This window comes from Protopterus annectens, chromosome 3.part0 (genome assembly GCF_019279795.1).
Source record: "Protopterus annectens isolate FY-2018-M chromosome 3.part0, PAN1.0, whole genome shotgun sequence".
Taxonomy (NCBI): Eukaryota; Metazoa; Chordata; order Ceratodontiformes; family Protopteridae; genus Protopterus; species Protopterus annectens.
In genome coordinates, this window is record NC_056731.1 from 162,244,101 (window position 1) to 162,261,082 (window position 16,982).

Consider the following 16,982-nt stretch of genomic DNA (forward strand, 5'->3'; position numbering starts at 1 on the left):
AAGGGGGGCAGAGAGAGAGAGAGAGAGAGAGAGAGAGTTTATCAACACAACATTTAAATACAGAGAACTTTAGAACTTTGATGTCTATCTATATACATATATTTATATATATATATCTATATATATATATATATATATATATATATATGTATATATATATATATATATATATATATATATATATATATATATATATCTATATACATATATATATATATATATATATACACACACACACACACACACACACACACACACACACAAGCATAGAATTAATTGGCATACCATTTAAATGCAGGGCACCTTGTGATATATATATATATATATATATATGTATATATGTATATATATATATATATATATATATATATATATATATATATATATATATATATATATATATATATATATATATATATAGATATATACTACCACTACCGCAGATCTGAGACAATCCTCATCAGATGCAGCTGTAACTAGTCCTTCTACTTTTATTGTAAATGCCAAGGACCAGGCATTCACCTTCGGTAGATCCAGTACCCTCTGGGGTACCTTCCACTTTTTGGATAGACCCAGGTACGCTTCAGTCTTGTCTGCTCATTCTTCCAGGAGTCTTACAGAAGAAGATGTGGAAAGAGTGGTGAGAAGAATTATCTTGGAGTAGGGTCAGATGGGTGTCCCTTCAGCACTTACCATTCAGGGTCAAGAAGTCCGTTCCATTACTTCACCCCCACTATAAGTTCCTCCTCTGACTCCTTCTGTGGCTTCAGAGTCCCTGGATCCTAGCTATCTGGATCTGTCAGCTCAGAACCAAGGATTATTTTATCCTTAGATCCAAAGTTTACTGAGAGTGCTCCGATCCCATCAGATCCAGATAGCTCTCAGAGCCAAAGCTTCCTTGTCAGATCTGAGTTGTTGCAGTCGACTGCAATTATTTCAGAGCCATCTCTGTGCCTCAGAGCCTCAGCATTATATAGCTTGACTCTGGCTTCAACCTCAAGGATTTCACCCTCAGATTAGGGGAGGGCCGTGCTCCAAAAGCTTGCCTTTTCAGATCTGAGGTCTACCCTTTCTCCAGGGTGATCTGCCTTTGAGGCTGTGAAGGGAGTTTTCTCTGCATCAGCAGAATGGATGGATACAACCCTCTCAGAGCCTAAATCTTCAACCTTGACGTCTCAGTGTTCAGAGTCTCACTAAGTCTTTCCACAGAGACAACCAGTGCCAAGACATCAGACTTCCCCAAAGGAAATCTTGATTTATTCTTCTGATACCTTTCCAGAATATCCCACGGAGGAGGTCCCTAAGAACAAGACATGCAAAACGAAGCACCTGGACTCACCAGAGGAGTCTATCTCAGAAGATATGGATTTTGATGAAGATGAAGGTTCACCACAGTCACCTTCTGAAGATGTCTCATTTGGAGATATCCCAGAAATCCTTAAGCAGAGAGGTGGCTGGACACCCTTCATCTGAGGAGTCCATATTCCTGGAAGTCTTCATTGCTGGCCCATCTTCCTCCTAGGTGACTCCACCAGCAATGAGCTCATTGAGCTGATCTCTTGGTGGTTGTGGAAGGAACCTGACACCATAGAGCCTATACCTTGGAGATCAGATAAGAGTATGGCACCACCTGTAGACAAACAGTTTTGGGGGAAAGGGGTGCCTGTTGATGCCATGGTTGTAGCGGTTGCCACCAAAAAGCAACTTGCTGAGGAGAGTTCCACTGTACATCCCCCAACAGGGAGTCTCAGGCAATGGACACATTACAAAAGCATGTCTATGCTTCAGCAGCCTTCACTTTAAAGTCACTGAATTATTTGGCACATTTTGCAAGAAGTTAGAGGGATTTGATTAAGAAGTTGTCAAATACCCTCTCAGGAGCAATTTCTGATGAAGTTCAATCATCTGTGGCTTCTCAGTTGGCTACCCTGCAATCTGTTTCCAGTTCTTTCATGAGGATGATTTCACATGTAGCCGAAGGGACCTCATGGACAGCGGGTTCAGGCATTTCCATTAGGAGGCATGTCTAGATATGCTTATATGATTTTGCAGAACCCTTCAAGTCTTCGTTCAGCAATGCTCCCTTTGAAGAAACATCTTTGTTTGACCTCAAGATAATGGAAACACTATCCAGGTGTGAAAAGGATGTAAAGCCCCTGTCTGCCATGGAGATATGTTTTTTGACCCCTCAAAGATCCTCTTCCAGGAATCAATGAGGCGGTCAAAAGATGTTATTCATGAAGTCTCAGAGTCTGTTCCAGGACACATGTGGAGGAGTTTCCCCCAGAAGCAGAGGAGGGAATTCTAATGGATGATGATTCCCATGCAGCAGAGGTGGCCTGCAAAACCAGGGATCCAGAGAATCCTTCAATGACAGACCCTACCAGCACTCCTGAAAGGAGGCCCAATTTTCCACCTCTGGAGGCAGTCAGGGGACATTTATCCCTGCATTAGAGAGTCTGGCTAGACTTAACAAAAGATACTTGGATGCAGAGGATTATTTCCAGAGGTTATATAATTCCCTTTTCCCTTCCTCCTTCAAACTTGAGAAAAATCCCCAACATTCTACTCAGTCAAAAGGAACAAGGAGCAATTCAAATTCAAAAGCTGCTAGAAAAAAAGAGTCATCCAAGAGGTCCCACCAGAACAGATAGAATCCAGAACCCACTCAAGGTTCTATTTAGTGCCAAACAAAACAGTGGAGTGGAGACCAATTTTGGATCTCAGAATCTTAAACAAGTCAGTTCAACGAACCAAGTTTTGCATGGTCATGGTTCAGTCCATTCTCCCATTTCTGGGTGAGGATGACTGGATGTGTTCAATACACCTTCAGGATACGTACTATCATATAAAGTTGAACAAATGATGCAGAAGGTATTTATGCTTCCAGCTGGGAGCCAGTCATGCATCCATATTACATAATAGAACATTTAAATGTTCGAACGTCATATGGTCGACACCATATGATCGAACTTTTAAAAGTTCGAAAATGTAATAAAAAAAATAAACCAAAGAAAAAATCTACCTGAACGGTTTAAACAGGGGGCAAGCCCCCCTGCACCCTCCACACACACATCCCGCTCTTTAAATATACCAACTCCGAGATTGCACTAAAGTGAAGAAAAGGGAAATCTTCCCATTCCACACTGTACAGAGATCTCCGGTGAAACGTTCAAACTTTTAAAAGTTCGATCATATGGTGTTGACTATATGATGTTCGAACTTTTAAGAGTTTGACAACATGATATAGACCCGCCAGTCACTACCAATTCAGAGATTCTGCCCTTTGGTCTCACCATAGCCACAAGGGTGCTTATCAAGTGCATGGTAGTAGTAGTAGTAGATCACTTGACACTGCAAGGATTCTAGGTGTTTCCATATCTAGACAACTGGCTCATTTCAAATCCAACCATGCATCAACTGATAAAGACAAGAGACCAGGTTCTCCAACTAGAACCAACTCAGAATCTAGAATTCATAGAAACAATTCTCAACATAAAGTCAAACATAGCTTCACTACTACACTCAAGAGTTCAGACCATAAGATCACAGGACAGAAAAATAATTTGCAATACCAAAATTTCAGCTGACCTGGTCCTTCAAACACCGTCTTGTCAGCTACAAATCACTCAGACATGCAAGAGAGATCTCAGGTTATGGATTTGACTAGATATATTTTATTTATTTTACATTTGTTGACCAGGATAGTCCACTGGACACAGGTCCATTTTCAGTGGAGGCCCGAGAAGAAAAGCTCCATGATTCAGAAAAACAAAATAGTATATAGCTTATGACAAATTTAGTAAAGTGAAGATTTCAGACAAAAATTATAGTCAAATACAAATAGCATATTAAAAAGTTTTTAAGGAAAATAACAGTCAAAAGCAGATAGATATAACCCAATTTAATTAATATGGAGATAACAACACTATTAGTCCAAACAGAGAGATAATACATCACTACTAGAGGTACAAATCTAAGTCTAAGAGAACATTAATATAATTTCTGGAGATATATATATATATATATATATATATATATATATATATATATATATATATATATATATATATACACACACACAATCCTAGAACAGTGACCTATTAACACAATGTGAAGTATAAGAATTTTCATGAAAAATTAGGAGAGGTGGGCATATTGGAGGAAGGTTTAACCTCGTGTAGTACAGGAGCAGAGCCAGTTATTAATGAGATGGGTTTTTAAAGATTTTTTAAACTGTGTGAAGGAAGTGATAGAAGATGTATGACTGGATAGTTTGTTCCAGATTTTAGTTACATAATTCGAGAAGAGGGAGTTCCCTGCTGTATTATTAGATTTAGTAACAGTGAGCATAACTTTGTTACTGGAGTACAGAGTTCTGTTATTGCTATGGGGGAGAAGTAGGTTTTGTAATGCAGGATTTTTTTCAGGTTGATACAGAATTTTATGTGCCAGAGAGCGCTGACTGTACTGTAACAGTTGGGGAAGTTCAAGCCAGTTGAGCTGTTTCAGGGATAAGTAGTGGTGAGATCTAAAAGGGGAATCGGAGGTGGATCTGTTTCTACAAGTCCGTCTGTTTATTCCCCCTCAACCCAAGGATATAGTGACCATGGATACTTCCCAGCTGGGAGTTGGGGGGGCATTTTCTGTGGAAAACAGTCCAAGGAACTTGATCCCCACAAAGAGGCCAACTTGCACATCAATGTCCTAGAGATGACAGTAGAGCTTTTAGTGTTGCAGGCCTTCCAGGCTGCTCTCACAATGGGGACAATTGCAATTTAAATGGACAATATGGCAGTAGTTTGGTACATCAACAAAGAAGAAGGGACCAAATACTACCCTTGTATCGAGAAACTTGCAGGGTGTGGCAATGGGTGATCTCACCCAACCACTTTCTCATAGCAATGCACATTTCAGGGAAATCCAATGTAATAGCAGACAAACTGAGCAAGTACATTCTTATACCTCACAAATGGTCCCTCAACAAGAACGTCACAAAACTGATTTTTCATCAGTGGGGTCAACCTTACTGTGATCTTTTTACTTCCATCTTAAACAACAAATACAGCAGCAAGTGTGCCCTAATTCTGCCACAGGGGCAATGCCCGAGGGATGCTCTACTTCATGATTGGCCCCCCATCTACTCTACACTTATCCACCCATTTCACTAATAGCAAAATACCTACATAAAACTGCTATGTTGAAGAGCAAGTCATCCTCATTGCACCCTTCTGGGCTCGACAGATTTGATTCCTGTACATTTGGCCTCACTTGCTTCAACAAGCTTGGATTCTGGATCTGACTACAAACCTCCTATCTCATGCAACAGGCATGCATCATCCAGCCATAACCAACCTCAGGCTGACTGCCTGGCTTCTCCAATTCCATTAATAGCCAGACAACCTATGCTGTCTTCACTTGTCCATCAAATACTTTTATCTTCCCATAAACCTTATACCAGAAAACTTTATTCCAACAAATGGAAGTTTGTTTACTTGGCTCATCAAAATAATACTGAACCTTTTTCAGCCCTGATACATAGCATTCTTGAATTTTTGACAGATCTTTTTAAAGAAGGAGCTAGTTCATCTACCGTTAAAGTTCAGTTAGTGGTGAGATCAAATTTTCACATTGGTTTTGATGGTTCTTCAGTTGCATCTCATAAATTTAGCAATGCCTTCTGAAAAACACTGTTTTTCTAAGACCCCCTTTTAAAGACCCTACTCCCCAGTGGGACCTGAATCTGGTACTACAGGAACTTACTCATTCCTCATTCAACAGCAGCTGCATGTGACCTTAAATACCTTTCTTGGAAGACAATTTTTCTGGTAGCCATTACCTCTGCCATATGAATTTCTGAGATCCAAGCCTTGTCCTCTAAACCACCATACTTGATTTTGTTTTACAAGGATAGAGTTATGTTACAAACGAATGCATCCTTTCTTTCTAAGATGGTGTCAGAATCTAATATAAATCAGTCCATTCATTTATTGGTATTCTTTCACGTTAACAACGCTGAATATATGTTGCATTTATTGGATCTCCACAGACAATTACATTTTTACCTACACAGAACAAAAGACATCAAAAAATCTGAGCAATTGTTTGTTTCATTCACAGGATTAAAACTGGAAAACACAGTTGCCAAAATTACATTACCTAAGTGGCTAACTGATTGTATTTCATTTGTTTATAACAAACAGTAAATTATATTATAATTAGTATAATAAACAGTAATTTTATATTACTCTACCAAAACCATTACAGGCCCATTCAACTAGATCTATGGCTACCTCTTCAGTATTTCAGTCCAGAATGTCAATGAATGATATATGTGCAGCAGCAATCTGAGCTATTCCCCATACTTTTATTACTCGTTATAAATTGGATCTGTTCTCCAGAGGTAGAGGATCATTTGGTTCAATGGTGCCCAGAAATATCCTTTCTTGAGTCCACCCTGGAATTTAGGTAGCTGGGGACTCTAACCCATCAGGTGAGGATAGAAAGAAAACTGACAACCTCTCAAATAACAAAGTTATGTACACAACATAACGTTCCATCTGTGTTGTCCATTTTCATTCTTCCTTAACTCCCAACCCACCAACCCCCATCCTGTGTAAACCTCTGGAAGAATGAGTAGTTACAGGACATGACTGTCCTTTATATTGAGCTCCAGATGTAGTCTTCTTCCTATTGGACTACAAATATTTCCTTTCTACTAAAGTCAGCAAATAAGATCTAAGGAACTTGGGGTGGGTGCATTATGGGTAAGGGAGAAGCTAAAGAGTTTTTGGTTGCCACCGATAGGATCCAAACTCATCAGTTGAGGAAGAATGAAAATGGACAACACAGATGGAACGTTATGGTGAATACATAGCTTCTCTTTCAATTTCTCTGGAAGTTACTTCACCCTATTTCATATCCTGCACATTTGAAAAACTTATTCTTTCTTTTACTTCTATCTATTCAGCATCTTTGTTATGTTCCTCTGATAGAGTAGCTGATGCATGGAACAGACTACCAAATTACATTAAAGGAAGTACTCATTTAGATATTTTTAAGAACAGCCGGGACACATTATGGGAACAAGTGTTTTGGTATATTGGCAGTCTAGAAGGGCATTTATGCCCATGCTTGAAATATTTGTGTGTAATCATGTATGTATGTATGTTCCACAGGATCTTCATAGATATTTCTCCATAATATATGTATTTCTTCTTTTTTTGCTAGTGTTTCAATTCCTTTTGCTTGTTCCCAAATTCTCTATAAAACTTTTTTGAGTCATCCATAAATTGCTTATTTTGTACTTTTCTTGTATATGTATCTGCATACCTTTTAAGTTTTACTGCCTGTGCTAATCTTTTTTAGTTTATTTATGATAATGCACAGTAGATCCTGATGTGTTCTGACATTGCTTTTATCACGTCTGTCTTCCTGAGTATTTTTGTTGATTTGTTCCCTCTTCTATAGTCTTCTAACGGTGACACTTAACTTGTCTTTATAGTTTTCTCTATTCAGTTTCTTCTATGATAACGTTTGATTTCTTCCCTTCCTTTCCCTGTGTTTTTCTGGTAAGACTTTATCTGTTATTAATTTCGCTGCACAGTAATATATCCATTTTACTTCTGTTTAATGCATTAATTTCTTTGAACAGTCCTGATTATTGTGTGCATTTTATTATGTTAAACTTCTAACTTTTGCAATTTTAGTGACTTTCTGTAGTCTGTTTCATTAATTGATCTTAATATGTCTGTCTATCTATATTAAATCAAACAACTCTTCTTTTATATAATTTTCTTCTAAACTGAGGGCACATTCTTTGTTCTCCACTTCCTGTGGGCATTCTACAGAAAGTTCCAGAGTATCTGCCTGTGCCACATTCTTCATTTTCACCCAGTGTCATCCGTTGCTCTATCATATGGGAACTCACTGGCCTATCACTGCATAACATTGACTGCATCAGAGTTGCCACAGTTTCCTGTTCCTTCCCTTGATGTGTAACTCCAACTGAATTTTTATACGGGTTTCCTATGGAAGGCTCCAAAGTATCTTCATATGAAAATTGATAAGATGTTTCCCATTAGATTTTCTACATCAAATCCTTCAGTTTGCAAGTATTCCATAACCTCGGTTTCTGTTTCTTTAACTTCTCCATTGCTAATCCTCTTTTCTGCTTTTCCTCTTTGTTTTCTTTATTTTTGTACTGTAAATTTTCCCATATCTGGATGCCTTTGCCTGTACTTCTTTTTGAATGTCTTTGGGGCTGTTTTTTTTTTTTTTTGGTATTGATTAATTTGGCTTTCTCCTTTGCATAAATATTGTACCATATCAGATGTCTTTCTTTCACATGTCCGTATTTTTTTATACCTTTCAAAAATCTCTAGATTATATTTTCCCACTTCCTCAGTCACTTCTTTTTCCAAAAGGCCCAAGTTTTTTTGTTCTATATAATGTTTTTGTATAAATCTATTCTATTAATGAACACAAAATTGCATTTGAAGCTTTTGACAACTTTTCTTGTGCAAGTATTTTTCTTTCCTCTAATTTCTCTCTCAATATTTTGGTATATCTTCTGTTTGCAAATTCTGCACTTCTTGCATAATAGTAACAATATATAATTTCTTTCTTATCCTCAATAGTCCACCCCATCATCTTTATGGCTCTGTTTTTGGCCTATCAGTTTTTGTGAGTTTTGGGGACTGCTACTTCCTTCTACAACAGGGTGACCATCCTTCCCTTGAGCCTGGCCTAGCCCCACTGTAGGAATCTTTCCATGAATTGAGGATTCTACACTGTGAGTTTTCCAGTCCTGGCACCAGTGTGCCTACCAAAATTGGGCACTTTTTTATCCTAGATCTTGTGCACCCAGCTATCTTTTTTTATTTTTAACCTACTTCTGTCTATGATATATGCTATATAAAACACAGTCTATATATCAGTGTCATCTTGGTGAGTTTTTTGTGAAAAACAGGCTCCACCTCGTGAAGTTACTTACCAAGACTCAAGGATGAATTCAATTCCAGCAATACTGCTCTCCTCTCATTGCTGATTTATCATCTCTCCATTCAGACTCATATCATCTCTCCATTTGGACCACATCATCTCTCCATTCTCACCCTTATTTATACAAGTGATGTAATCAAAGTCAGAATAAGCAGTTTGATTTTGGCAGAAGTTTAAAATATACCTTCTGTGTATGCTATACTCTTGCTACCATAATAAAAGTTATTGTAAACTCATATTTATGAGCAATTTTGTTCACAATATTGTTAAATGAGTAATTATTTTACTGAATAAAGTTACTTGTTTTTTACAGTAGTAAGTGTTATAATTGAAAGGCTTTGTGCACCAATAAAGAGCATTGGGCCCCAATAAAAAGGGCATTGGGCCCTGTGTCCTCATTACAGTGTTACTACATTTCTTCAGTCTTGTGTCTTGTTACTCTAGGGCATGTGTAGAGGAATCCTATATGAACCCTAAGAGACCCTCTAACTTGACTTACATATATATAACAATTATCCTTTGAATTATACTTTGTTTAGTTAACAGCATATAATACAAATGCTTTAAGGAGATAGAGTATGCACTAGCTGCAAGCTATAAAAACGCATTCAAAGTTACAACTACCTAAGAAAACATTATAAAAGTTATACCATTATGGCCCTATGGCAGGTAGGGATGAAGTCTTAAATGTATTCAAGGTGATCTTGATATAATTGGTGACCTGAGCAATGGAAATACCACCAGTGGAGGGTAATAGTGAGTATCCAATGCTATCTCATCGTGCTTTAGGAAAGAGTTGGCATGGTTCTCTGTCGTGCTGTTACCATGTGGAAGACGGGTAGGCAGCATTAGGCACATTCACACATAGAAGGCTCTACCAAATTGCATTCATGCAGTGACCTTTATTACATTGGCATGCATGGGGAGAAGATGCAGCAAGATTTCACTTAGATATACACATCAGCTGCCAAGGGTTAGAGTTTGATCATCTAGAAATCCCCATACACACACACACACACACACACACACACACACACACACACACACACACATACACACACACACACACACACACACACACACTGGCTACATCACAATCAGCTTTTGCACTGTGCAGAAACTAACATACTACATTTACAATGATGGGCTAGATAGTCAGAAAACACAGTGAAAAAAAAAGAAGGAATAACAATATTATGTCGCACAATGACAGTTTGCCAGTAAGATTAAATCTGCCAATCTGAAAGCATCTACTTGTGAATAAACAGACATGTTACTTTTAAAACAACAAAAGCGTATTATTTAGTCAAGTGAAATATATTAGAGAGTACATAAGTAACTTATTCTAACAGTGAGAAAGATTTTTAACATAAACTGAATTTTCTAAGGTGAAGATAAAAAAAAAAACACATTCTAATAATGTTTTTGCACAGCTGTGTTGCATTTTACCTTTATAAATTCGACCAAGCCCTCTGTAGTCCATTTGGTCAGAGCAATTGAAAACAACGACGTACTTCCCTAAGCACTTCCCCATGTCCTTTGTCGTCTCTGTCTTGCCTGTACCTGCGGGTCCAGCAGGAGCACCACCCATACTCATTCCCAAGGCTTGGGCCAGCGTAATGTAACACCTGCACAGGGTCAGTGAAAAAGTCAATGACTTTTTAAACATTTTTTCTAATTTTTAGATAACTTGTAATTAAAGCAGTATTTAAAATATCATAAACCCTTTGGCATGTGACTCCATATAACTCTTGTAATAATGCTGATGTTTTACAGGAAAAGTCCCTTATTAGTGGAAATTTGGATAGAAAGACTTCAAACAGAAGACAGCAAATACAAGATAAAACAGTTGCACAAAAACATGTAACTAAATCTGTAGAAGACAAGAAATCAAGACGTAGTCAAAACAAAATATTAGTAGGAAACTCAAAGTATGCAATACATGAAAATACAATAGTTATATAGGCCAAATAACACACTTAAATTTTTTGTGTTGACTTGTCCATGCATAAGCATCATAAAGTTTTACCAGCAAGAGGTACTCTATATACAATACAGTGCTGCACAGTAGCATCTTGAGAACCTTGCATCTGTGATTTGCCTAGTCACAGCAGTATTTTATGTCTCATGCTTCTGACTGGTGCGCAGAACATCATTAGTTATTTTCATAAAAGCTATACTCAGGATTAAAACCAAAGTGTTGAAGTGCTTTTGCAGCTTCATGGTAATTTTTATCTTTGCCCTGAGGTAGTACTGACATTAATCTGTGCAGGTTTTATGGCAATCCATTTCTTTGAATGATCCACCATAAAATGACTTAGCAGCAGATTCAGATTTTTGCATACCATGGTGCATGATCCCATCCCCCACATCATGGCCCATAATATATCTGTAATCAGCATGATTTTACAAATGAAATTACTCGCAAACAATTTGTAATGCAAAATCAGAGTCCAGTTTTTATTTGGAATTCTGAATAATCCCAGTCCAGTAGCACTAACATTAATATAAGTATAATTAGAATCATTTTATTAAACAGATTCTTTGCAAGGCATTTAACTATGTTTTGTTGTAAGTGCCATAAACACAGCACTGCAGAATACTATCCATTTCTTGATGTTTCACACTGAAAACGAGAGTGGTAGGATGTGTACCTCATCAGGAGCTACCAAAATTGAACTTATTGCAAGGTATATTAAAAGATACAGGACAGTACACAAATGAAGAAAACATGAATTGAAATTTATAAACCTTCACTGTTGCTTCCTTAACCTACTAAACACACTGATATTAATTCATATCCTACTGGATTCTTCATTTTTGAATAATGAAGGTCTTATTTTGGAAGTGCAGTTCCACAGGATACTGCAGACATGAGTAAAGAAATTGTATTCAGTTTTAAGGCTGCTTGCACCACTGTCTTAAAATCATTTAAATCAACTAAAGTTCAGACCATTGTTTGGTTTCCTTTTTCATTTTATATACAAATCCCACATACCTAGAACATATTGCAAATCCATGCTGAGTTCTTTTAAAATGTCTTATATACATACAAATATATACATACATACAAATATTTCAAGCAATTAATACCCTTCTAGTCTACCAATATACCAAAACAGTTCTTCCCATAATAAGTGTCCAGGCTGTTCTTAAAAATATCTAAACTAGTGCTTGCTTTAATGTAATTTTGCAGTCTGCTCTATGCATCAGCTGCTCTCTCAGAGAATAAATTAAAATCTTCTACATAGGTTGTCTGATGGTTCTCTAGTATTTTTTGATAACCCCCAAAATTCCCAGAGTTAGTGTTTCTAAATTCCCTGTATACTGCAATAAGCTGTCCTTTTAAACATCTGTATGAGACATTGTACAAGTTCAGATATTTAGTCTTTCATAATAGCCTAAATTTTTACATCCGTGGATACTCTAGGTATATTTCTATTGTATTCTTTCCAGTTTACTCATGCATGTTTTCTTGTAAGGTTTCCATATTGTTATTACATACTAACGTAATTAGTAAACAATGACTTCATTTCTGATTTCCTAGACTTTATAAATCATTTTATACAACCTATAGTTCTATAACTATCATTAATCAATTGGTTGATATTATTAGAAAAACTCAACTCTGGATCTACCCTTGTACCCAAGTCCTTAAATGAATCTACAGTTTCAATCACTGTGCGTTGTATTAAATATTCATCTTTCAATTTATGTCTCCCAACTCTTATATGCTTAGTTTCTGATGTATTTATTAGTATATTAGTCTCCTGTGCCCTAATGATCAACTTAGTCAAGTTCTTTTGTAGACATGCCTTATCTGTAACACATATAATCAGTTTACCCGATTTCAGGTTGTCTGCATATAGACTGTAGAACACCTCTAAACAAGTAAGGGCCTAGGACCGAGCCCTGTGGGACACTTTGACTTTAACCAAGGACTTCACCTGTCCAGTTGTATGATACTTGCCATGTCCTATTTGTAAGCCATGCAGCTATCTATCTTATCAAGAGTACATCAATACATAGTTGTTCTAATTTATTGATCAGTGTTTTGTGCATAACCCTGTCAAATGCTGAAGTTAAATCTATATAAATTACATCATAGCACAATTTTTCATTCATAGCTGTTATTATATTGTTATAGAACATCACGTTACAGGTGGTAATAGATTTTTTTTAACATATGCATGCTGATATATGGTTTCAAGTCCCAAACTTTTCAATTCTGACAATAACTTATCTAATATTACCTTCTACATTAGTTTTCACAACATGAAAGGAGACTTAACCTTTTTTTCATTAATTATATTTTTTTGTCTCTCACTTTAATCAAGTATCTTGTTCTTATGGGAATATATCTCCCTGATATTGTATGCCTAGCTCCTGATGTTAAACATTTTTGTTTGTTTTTTATTTTCACTCAAGCAATTTCTCTTTCAAAACTCTCTATATTCCTTCTGCAGCTTTTCCACTAAATGCATCACTCCAATTAGTTTTACAAAGTGACTGTTTTGCTTCCATATAATCTGTACTTAACCTACTGTGTATTGCTTTACATTTCATATTGGCAGAATTATCTAGAACAAATTAACATTTATAATCCCATGATCACTGCACATCAATGGTGGTAAAGCTTGAAATGAAGTAACAGTAATTTCTTTAGAAATGCAAAAAATGTCTAGTATGCTCTCTTCCCTTGTAGGGCGGCCATGTGGTGCAGTGGTTAGCATTTCTGCCTCACAGCAAGAGGTTCTCTGGTTCAATCTTTGGCTGGGGTGCCTTCTGTGTGGAGTCTGCATGTCCTCCCTGTGGTCATGTGGGTTTCCTCTGAGTGCTCTGGTTTCCACCCACATCCCAAAAACATGTTGTAGGTGGATTGGACACTCTAAATTGGCCCTAGGTGTGAGTGTGTGCATGTGTGTGCCTTCTGTGGAAGGTTGAGCACCGGGCTGGTAACTCGACACCATAAAACTCCACTGCCAATCCTGAGCAGACAAGTGATACACTGTGGCGACCCCTAACCGGGAAAAGCCGAAAGAAGAAAATGCTCTCCTCCCTTGTAGTTTTTTTTTTTTTTTTTTTTTTTGCAATCTGAAGCAGTTGTTGTTCATGAATATATGCTGTGAATAATTTCCTTACTAATGTTGTTGAATCAATATTATTCCAGTCTGTTTCTGGTAAATTTAAGTCCCCAGCTAATGTTATTCTTACCTCCTGTGTTTCATGCAAGAAATGTATGAATTCCTCTAGGTCATCAGCACTTGACTTTGGTGATCTATACAATTCAACAATTGTTATATGTTCCAGGGTTGTCTTTACTGTCACAGTTACACAATTTATAGTACTGATGTTATCACTAAACATGTAATGATCACAGGTCTCATAACTATTTTAATACCTATCATAACACCTCCACCTAATTATTTGAGAGAATATCCGTTATAATAAAAACATTCATACCCTGATAGAACTGGTTTCCAGTCAATGTTCTTTAGCCGTGTTTCACAAACAATGACAGCATCAATCTTGTGGGAATGTGGCAAATGTTACAATAAAAAAATATTATTAATGCTCCTAGCATTGACAACCATCAGAGATACATTAAATGTTATCTGTGAAATATTACATTTTTGACCTGGCAAAAATCTTGCCTAGTGTTGGTTAAATATTGCAAAATATCTGCTGCAAAAATTATTTTCCCTAATCCTGACAAATGCACGCCATCCTCTCAGATCATATGTGCCCAAATTTAGGCTTGGATGCTCTGCACATCTCCATTTTTTTTAAGGCAGGAATTTTTTTTTTCATGTAGGTATTTACCCAAAAAATCTTTCCATTCATAGTGACCTGACTCTCCTTTCTATATGTGATTTGTGAAAAATATGTCCTAACACATATAAAAGTTATGCTATCTAAGATGTCTGTAAGTTCCTTACAAACAGAGAGTCCTTGTCGATGAGATTATTTGTACCAACATTAATAAAAACGAGTCTATATCATGTCATAGAACCTACTATTTCTTGAATACCTCTTCGTCAAACTCAGTTTATGCAAACCCCTTTTAATCGAATGATCATTTTAGCGAACATTTTCCCAGGGAAAAGAATCAGGAGTCCAACTACTGATCAGCACAAAAACATGAACTTTAAAACCCACTCAGATGGAGATCTTAGCTCCCACACCCTCTTAAATCAATATACCAACTATGATATTGCACTACAGTGGGGAAAAGGGCAAATTCCCAATCATGGCCCACTTTGTTTTTTCTCTGGGAAAATATTTTCTAAAATGATCATTTGACAAAAAGGGGTTTCAACAAAATGAATTTGATGAAGAGGTATTCGACAAATAGTAGGTATGACAATATAATATTGACCCAATAAAACAGATCCATACTTCCTTACATTAAGGCATTCTAAGACTTGCCTCACATCATCTGTTTTTGCTCCTGGCAAGCATAACACTATTCAATGTTCATTATCTTCTCTGCAAATGTAAGTATCAGTTCCTCTAATAACTGAATCTCCAAATACAAGAATATATTTTTCTGACCAGATCTAGAGAATTTTCAGCTTCTAATTCAGTAATATCTGTTCTATCAATTGTTACAAATGCATGATCTTCATCATCATTAGTCTTATATAATGATACGGTAAGTTCTTGCTGAAGTGTTCTCTTGCATATTACATTTCCAAGTATACATTTGTCATCCAGCTGACTTTGTACATCCACAGCTTGAACCATGTTGTCAACTTCTGTCTTTCCCATCTTTTTTCTTACAGTGATGTTCTTCAATCCTTCCATGTTCTGTTTGATTTCTTCCTTTTCATCTACCCCTTACCACTTTTTTTACCTTCTCCTTTGAAATAATGCTTCCTTTTACTGAAACTAAAGGTTTTCTGACAGAAAAATATTATCTTTCCCTGTAATCTGTGTGCTATATAACAAAGCAGTGTCCTTTTTAGTATGTATTCTTTCTACCTTACATTTATCAGTTTATTTTTCTTCCTTGTTATTTGTTGTGAACTACTTCCTTTATTTGTTTTTATTTCTTTCTAAATGCTCTAGATCCTCAGGGACATTGTCTTGTTTCATATGGGTTGAGTGATCTTTACAGACAATAGATGCATCCTTTTCTAAATGTGTTGTATTTGCTCTTTACCTAACATTATTTATCTCACCAGTCCAGTCATTAATATATGTAACAGCAGATCTCCAAGCCGTGTCAGTTGCACAAGTGCAATTACCATCAGTAAGTCTAGATTTACTAACAATAATTGTAAGCATATCAGCTAACTTTTAAAATGAGGAACTCAGATCACCAGTGTTATCAGGCGTTACCTTCAAATATACATAGCATTTGTGCTTTAGCAAATCATTAATGGCATATTCATTTAAGGAATCCGTATTCAGCTGCAAACGCATAAAAAATTATAAAAGAAAAGAATAACCAAAATCAGTAACCGCAGAATTCAAAGGGAACTTATATTGACTTCTATGAGAAAAATCACACAAACAATATACAACTAAGTACTAAATTGAGTACAATAAAGTAAATGATCTGTTATGATGGTGACTGACAGGAAGTAGGAAGAAACCACATAAAACACATAGTTTTATGCTCATGTTCTCTTCAAAACTACTGACTCTCTCCTGATATAAAATTAAATACACTTACATGAATGCTGAATGTGTTCTTTCGCTCATTAAAATAATGGCACTAGGACCTGCAGTACCAGAGCCTGATAATACTAGAAACGTTTCTTGCTGAAAAAGTACATGCGTGTACACACATACACACATTCATTTGCACCCACACCCACACACATGCACACACGCACACTGGTGACCGAAGAGTATCTGTCCTAACCAAGCCAGGTTTGTATGCTTGATAAATGATATAACTGGAATACATAAAATTAAATAAATTATAAAACATGAATGTACAACAATTAAATAAATTAGGCCATTTGAAA

The 16,982-nt window shown here is 36.5% G+C and overlaps 1 protein-coding gene across 1 annotated transcript in view; it reads right to left on the reverse strand.

The window, feature by feature from the left end:
• LOC122796791 (dynein axonemal heavy chain 5-like) overlaps positions 1-16,982 on the reverse strand; it is a 2,204,633-nt gene that overhangs the window by 1,185,941 nt on the left and 1,001,710 nt on the right. Inside the window, exon 41 of the mRNA XM_044065521.1 lies at positions 10,453-10,631. Coding sequence (XP_043921456.1) covers positions 10,453-10,631 — 179 coding nt within the window. The remainder of the gene's footprint in view (positions 1-10,452; positions 10,632-16,982) is intronic.